The sequence below is a fragment of the Juglans microcarpa x Juglans regia genome, chromosome 3D (genome assembly GCF_004785595.1).
Source record: "Juglans microcarpa x Juglans regia isolate MS1-56 chromosome 3D, Jm3101_v1.0, whole genome shotgun sequence".
In the NCBI taxonomy this organism is placed as follows: Eukaryota; Viridiplantae; Streptophyta; class Magnoliopsida; order Fagales; family Juglandaceae; genus Juglans; species Juglans microcarpa x Juglans regia.
This window is the reverse complement of record NC_054598.1, coordinates 29,234,372-29,240,594: the sequence shown is the minus strand read 5'-3', so window position 1 is coordinate 29,240,594 and position 6,223 is coordinate 29,234,372. Positions and strand designations below refer to the sequence as shown.

Here is a 6,223-nt window from a genome sequence, read left to right as displayed (position 1 = left end):
TTGAGCAACATTAATATATATTTAAAAAATATATATTTAAAATTGAATTAAGTATTACGATAATAATACTATAAAAATTAAGAAGTGTGTCTCTATATATTTATTTATAAATATAATTAACTATGTCTTATTATTGTTGTTATTAATATTATATTACCAACCTAAGAAAGAACCACAAATTGAAATGGCTTTCACTCATAAATGCCGAGAGCTACCGGTCGAATTAACTTCACTCTCCAACTTTCAAATAATGCTTTATAAATTTTATAGCTCCATTTTCGACTTTTCAACACCGTTTCTCCTCCCTTTCGCTCGCTCGCTCTCTCTCTCTCTCGCTCGCCTGTGAAGACTTCTGAATACTCCGGCTACCTCTGTTCACCGTCAGGATCTTTGACTTCTCGTAAAAACTCTAAAACCCTGAGATCAACGATGGGCCATTGCTGTAGCAAGAATGTCTCCGTCGTCAACACCGACGTTACCACCAGCGCCCGCGATCGTTCTGCCGGGACTCGAGAGAGCTTGCCATCACCATCCGGAAACTCCGAATCCGGGGATGCTCGCTCCGGGAAGCCGACGCCGGCGCACTCCTTCTCTGCCAGTCCCTTCCAGAGTCCTCTCCCAGCGGGAGTGGCCCCATCCCCTGCGAGAACGCCGGGAAGAAAGTTCAGATGGCCTCTCCCCCCTCCTTCGCCGGCTAAGCCGATCATGGCGGCGATTCTGAGGCGGCGAGGCCCGTCGAAGCCTGTGGACGGTCCCACGCCAATACCGGAGGAAGGGGGAGATGGGGAAAGAGAGAGAAGGCTCGATAAGAGCTTCGGGTACGCGAAGAACTTTGGGGCGAAGTACGAACTGGGTAAGGAGGTGGGGCGAGGGCATTTTGGACATACTTGTTGGGCAAAAGGAAAGAAAGGAGAGCTTAAAGGACAGGCTGTTGCTGTGAAAATCGTATCTAAAGCTAAGGTGTGTGTTGGTTTGTTGTGTATGTATATATGTTGTGTTTTTTGCCATCCGTATTGACTTTTTAACTTGGTTGAAGTCAGTTTTTAGTAAATTAGTAATATAAGTTAGTTTTTATTAAATTTCTTTGAGTTTAGTGTGAAGTCGGGATGTAAAGGTTTAGCGACAACAGTAAAAGTTGTGTTGAGACTGGATTTGAGATTTGAAGACAAGACAGAAGAAATGAAGGTTGAGGTGGTATTCAGTTAATTAATTAAGCGCCTCTAGTTCGTAATCGTATATCTCGAAAAGATTTGGGTGCTCTGAACGTCGTTTACCCATCCCTTCTTATGAATCATTGCAGAGGGAAGTGGATTCGGTGAGAGGAAACATGAACTATCTGGGCAACAAGTTACACTTTTTGGTTAACTTTCACAGGGTGAAAAATAAATATGGTTCGGTTTTTGGATCGAAGTTGCCGTTTGTGGTGTAGAGATCTTTTTAAATGATTTGGTCTTTGTACCGGATTGGGTAAAGTAAAAAATGCTAAGATAAGCGAAGGAAGTTGATTTTAGGTAGTGGAGGGGATGAGCTGAGAATGATTGAACCGTCAGAAATGCTCTACCTTTGAACAAGTATTTTACGAATGAGTTGATTGACCGAAGCTTCATTTCCTTCTTTATGGTCAGTGACAAAACAAATCAGACATTTGACTGGCTCAAAATAAGAAAGCGGTGCACACATGGTTGCACTTCCTAAAGGCGCATCCTCAACAAACTTGGAAGATAATCATGACTCCTTTAGACCGATGGCAAGACCAGTATAACTCAAGTTGGACGTTTTTAGTCTTGGAAGCAGGGAATTTTAAGAGCTCAGTTTAAATTAAGGGTGCTGATCTTAGTGTCAGTAACTATATACCCTCTGCAATGACTGTGGGATGAAAATTATATAGAATTCCATAGCATTTAGTCTCTGGATCTTTTGTGGAAGATTTGGTGGAAAAGAGACTGATTTGAGTTGCTTCATTGACTCACTTTTCAGTAGAGTTTAGTTAAGACTCTAGGTTCTTAATTGTAACGGGGCAGTGCTCAAAATAAATATTTTTAGCTAGAAGGAACTTATTGATATCAACTTCATGTGCTGGGGCCTGGGGGTGGTCGTGGATGCTTTTTCTTACTTTTGAGTCAAGTGTAAAATCAACTCACAATTTGCCTTTTCTCTTTAACTTTCTGGTTATTCTTATAATTGTGCTTTTGTAGTTACTTGTCAAAAAAAAAAAAAAAAAATTGTGCTTTTGTAGTTGAGACAAAATCGTATCACAATTTACTGCATCATGAAAATTAATTGATTTATAAGCCTCCAGGTTTCGCTGGGCTTTGGTAACTAACAGACTGTTATGGGCCAGATGACGACGGCAATAGCAATTGAAGATGTTCGCAGGGAGGTGAAAATTTTAAAAGCATTATCTGGGCATAACAATCTGGTCAAATTTCATGATGCCTTCGAGGACACAAACAACGTCTACGTGGTTATGGAGTATGTATACCCTCATTGAAGTTCTTAAAATAAGAAGACTTATTTCTTGGAGACAACAATTCGCTTTCTGGTCGATTTGAAGAATATCTAGATGGTTTAGTCTAGGCATATTATTTGTATTGTCGATCTTAGAAGTTTGTTCTAAGCATTTAGATTTTCTTTTCCCTGCCAGATTGTGCCAGGGTGGAGAACTACTGGACAGAATTCTGTCAAGGTAAAAATGGACAACTTCATTTTCTTTTGTTCAAAAAGGTGTTTGTCCTAATCATGGCGAATACGTCTGCTTTAGTTTTCTATGTTTTTGTTTATGGTATTCCTCATGAAGCCTTCTTTAACGTAGAGGTGGAAGATACACGGAGGAAGATGCTAAAAAAATTATCGTGCAAATCTTGAATGTGATGGCCTTTTGTCATCTGCAAGGTGTTGTGCATCGTGATCTAAAGCCAGAGGTATGGTATTGGCAATCAATTAGAACAAATACATTGCTTTTCTTTCAATTGAAATGTATTGGTTGTACCCTTGCATGTGCATGTCCTTTTGTGTTTTTATTTATTATTCCAAATTCCAGTGATAACTCTGTATGTGCTTACTGCTAGCAGAATTTTCTTTTCGTCACCAGAGATGAGGATTCTCCAATGAAGGTTATTGATTTTGGTCTATCTGATTTTATTAGGCCAGGTAACAGTCGCATATCCTTAATACTACATTTTTCATTTTTTGGTCTGATGGATAAAACCATAGTAAGAACTACTATGATGTAAATATAAACCAGTTGTCCTAATTATTCTGTTTTCACATCTTTGCATTTTATATACTTGCTCTTCGTTGGTTAAATAAGAGGTTCAAGCCTTCTCAAACAGTTCCTTTTCTTGTCACTCAAATGGAGCCTATGTTGTGGGGATTCATCTCATAATCTTATTTTTGCAATTATTTCATTGCATTTAACTAAATAAATTTTTATACACATTAGATTTTTCTGTCAAGAATATTTATGGTTGTCTCTTAGCTTTCAATACTTTTTTTGCAAATTTTCCCTTTTCTCTCTACTGTCATTTGATAATTGTTTGCCTTGTATCATGCTCACATTGTTTTCACAGAATATCTAGTTCTTGTGCATGTGCAGATCAACGTCTCAATGACATTGTTGGCAGTGCATACTATGTTGCACCTGAAGTGCTTCATAGATCATACAATGTTGAAGCAGATTTATGGAGTATTGGCGTCATAACGTATATATTGTTATGTGGAAGCAGACCTTTCTGGGCACGAACTGAATCTGGAATCTTTCGTTCTGTCCTAAGGGCTGATCCTAACTTTGATGATTCACCTTGGCCTGCGGTTTCGCCAGAAGCTAAAGATTTTGTTAAGAGGCTTCTGAACAAGGACCATAGGAAAAGAATGACTGCTGCTCAAGCTCTAAGTAAATATATATTGAAGATGTCCTTAATTTAACTGTCAATGTTAAAATCTTTAGCTCGCTTTCTCTCTCTCTCAGAATAACTTTTGTGTTCCTATGATTTGTTTAAGTTTTCCCAGATAGTTATTTCTTGTTGATGGAAAATAATGATGTACTCTATATTTGCAGCTCATCCATGGCTACGTGATGAAAACAGAGCGGTGCCTCTTGATATTTTAATCTACAAGTTAGTTAAGTCATATGTTCGTGCTACACCTTTCAGACGCGCAGCATTAAAGGTAGTTGCCATTTAGTAATATTGATGAAACGCATACCATTTGTTTATGGAAATCGGTTTCTTCCTTGCCCCCACCCCTCAACGCACACATCCACACACACAAAGAAAGAAAAAAACTTTATAAATAAATATTAACTTTTCTTTATTCTGGTCCTCTCATATATCTTTTTTTTTTTTTGTTTTTTTTTTTTGTAATAATTGCAGGCTCTCTCAAAAGCTATAAGAGAAGATGAGCTCGTGTACCTTAAAGCTCAGTTCAAGCTTTTGGAACCAAGAAATGGATGCGTCTCTATCAGTAATTTTAGAGCGGTTAGTGGGTGTTTCCTTATACTTCAATTCCTTTATGACATTTAAGAAACCTTCTGAACGTAAGATTTCTTGATATGGTAATATGTTGTGATATAGCTTTTGGTTCAATGAATTCATTGTCAGTCATGTTGTATAATTTTATCTGTATATGTTATTGTTCTTGTTTTCATCCTCACATTTCTATTTTTTGTGGAAAAAGTGCAGGCTCTCACGAGAAATTCCACCGATGCCATGAGGGAGTCTAGGGTTCCGGAGATCTTAAATGTGGTAAGACATTATGCTAATTGCAGGACAAATATACAATCACATTAACACAAGGAATATGTGATTACATATTTCAGCTTTATTGTTTTTCCATATATGATGGTTTTCCTTATTAAGTTTGTACTGCTAGCGTAAAATGCCCTATTAGTTTTTGCATGATGCGATGCTGGCGAGTGCTAGCATAATTTGAGATGGGTTAGATATGCATAGCCAGCCTGGTGCCTTGGAAAACAATTCTATCTCTTCCCGCATTAGCTGTTCATTTTACTTCTTCCATTGCTAGCTTGAGTTTTATGTTGACAAAGATAGCCTTCAATGTAACATGGATTCAATGGATGTCAGAACTGTTTATACTCTCTCTTTTGGTTTGTAGATGTGAATGTTTTTCATGTAATATCTTATGCTAACTGTATTATTGGCTAATTTAAGATGGAACCGCTCTCTTATAAACAAATGGACTTTGAAGAGTTTTGTGCCGCTGCAATCAATCCGTATCAGCTTGAGGCTCTTGAAGGATGGGAGGATATTGCAAATACAGCTTTTGAATACTTTGAACAGGAAGGAAATCGGGTGATTTCAGTTGAGGAACTGGCACGGGTATGGACACTCAACCTTATAAGAAAGTCGATATAATGATACAGCAGCTTGCCTGACAAAACCTAAGAGAAAAAATAGCCAGACCCTCCCCCACTCTTTACAAACTAGGAATAAAATTGGGAGGGGTCTGAATGCCCCAAACTGAGAACTAGGAATCGTTATCTAATAAATTCAATGGTTCTGGCATCTCATTTAAGTGATTTCATTTACAATCACATAACTTATCAAGATATTTATGCAGGAACTGAATTTGGGTTCCCAAGCATTATCTTTACTCAAGGATTGGATCAGAAACTCCGATGGAAAACTCAGCTTCCTTGGATACACCAAATTTTTACACGGTGTGACATTGCGCAACACAAGACACTGATAGCATATACAAAGAATTTTGAGCAGAAACTGTGCCCCCCCCCCCCCCCCCCCCCCCCCCCCCAGTTGGCGAAAAATATTGTAAAGATGAATATCTTGGAAGGGGGGTTGAAATTGAGTGATACTTTGAGTAAAAAATGTCTGTCTTTCAGCAAGGCCAAGATGGTTGGTTGTATACCTTTTGTAAACATATTGTGCAAACAGTATCTACTATTGAGATTCTTGAGGCGATAAAGATTGAGATAGTCGACATTGATATATTCATTCATTTATACTCCCATAATGAATTATCTGCTCTTTGATCAAATATCAGATTATACTGTGAAACAAGCTTGAGAATGCTTTCACCAAGATAATAAACATACCAACTCTTCGATTTAGTGACGTAGAGAGATAAATATTAAAATAGTCCACATGGGTTAGTATTTTTTTTTATCTTAACTTTATTTTTTTATTTTTGCTTTTTTTTTTAGATAACAAAGCAAACAACTTCATTCATCAGAAAATAACTACACTAG

The 6,223-nt window shown here is 37.7% G+C and overlaps 1 protein-coding gene across 2 annotated transcripts; it reads left to right on the top strand.

Annotated features, from left to right (window-relative positions):
* Window positions 1-266: 266 nt before the first annotated feature.
* Window positions 267-5,950, top strand: LOC121255622 (CDPK-related kinase 3-like). Of its 2 annotated transcripts, none has more exons than XM_041156026.1 (11): window positions 267-960; window positions 2,342-2,472; window positions 2,645-2,686; window positions 2,813-2,921; window positions 3,072-3,150; window positions 3,596-3,892; window positions 4,058-4,167; window positions 4,371-4,475; window positions 4,680-4,742; window positions 5,169-5,336; window positions 5,578-5,950. In XM_041156026.1, the coding sequence occupies exons 1-11, from the start codon at window positions 430-432 to the stop codon at window positions 5,704-5,706; spliced, it is 1,764 nt and encodes a 587-aa protein (XP_041011960.1). In that variant the 5' UTR covers window positions 267-429; the 3' UTR covers window positions 5,707-5,950. The 2 variants fall into 2 exon arrangements, with proteins under 2 accessions (XP_041011960.1, XP_041011961.1); XM_041156027.1 differs by having other exon boundaries at window positions 828-960; window positions 2,300-2,472.
* Window positions 5,951-6,223: the final 273 nt, after the last annotated feature.

Coding starts and splice junctions, on each gene's coding strand:
- LOC121255622 (XM_041156026.1), top strand. CDS start 430: ATGGGCCATTGCTGTAGCAAGAATGTCTCCGTCGTCAACACCGACGTT. Junction 3,893..4,057: donor GACTGCTGCTCAAGCTCTAA/GTAAATATATAT, acceptor CTATATTTGCAG/CTCATCCATGGCTACGTGAT. Junction 4,743..5,168: donor TTCCGGAGATCTTAAATGTG/GTAAGACATTAT, acceptor GGCTAATTTAAG/ATGGAACCGCTCTCTTATAA.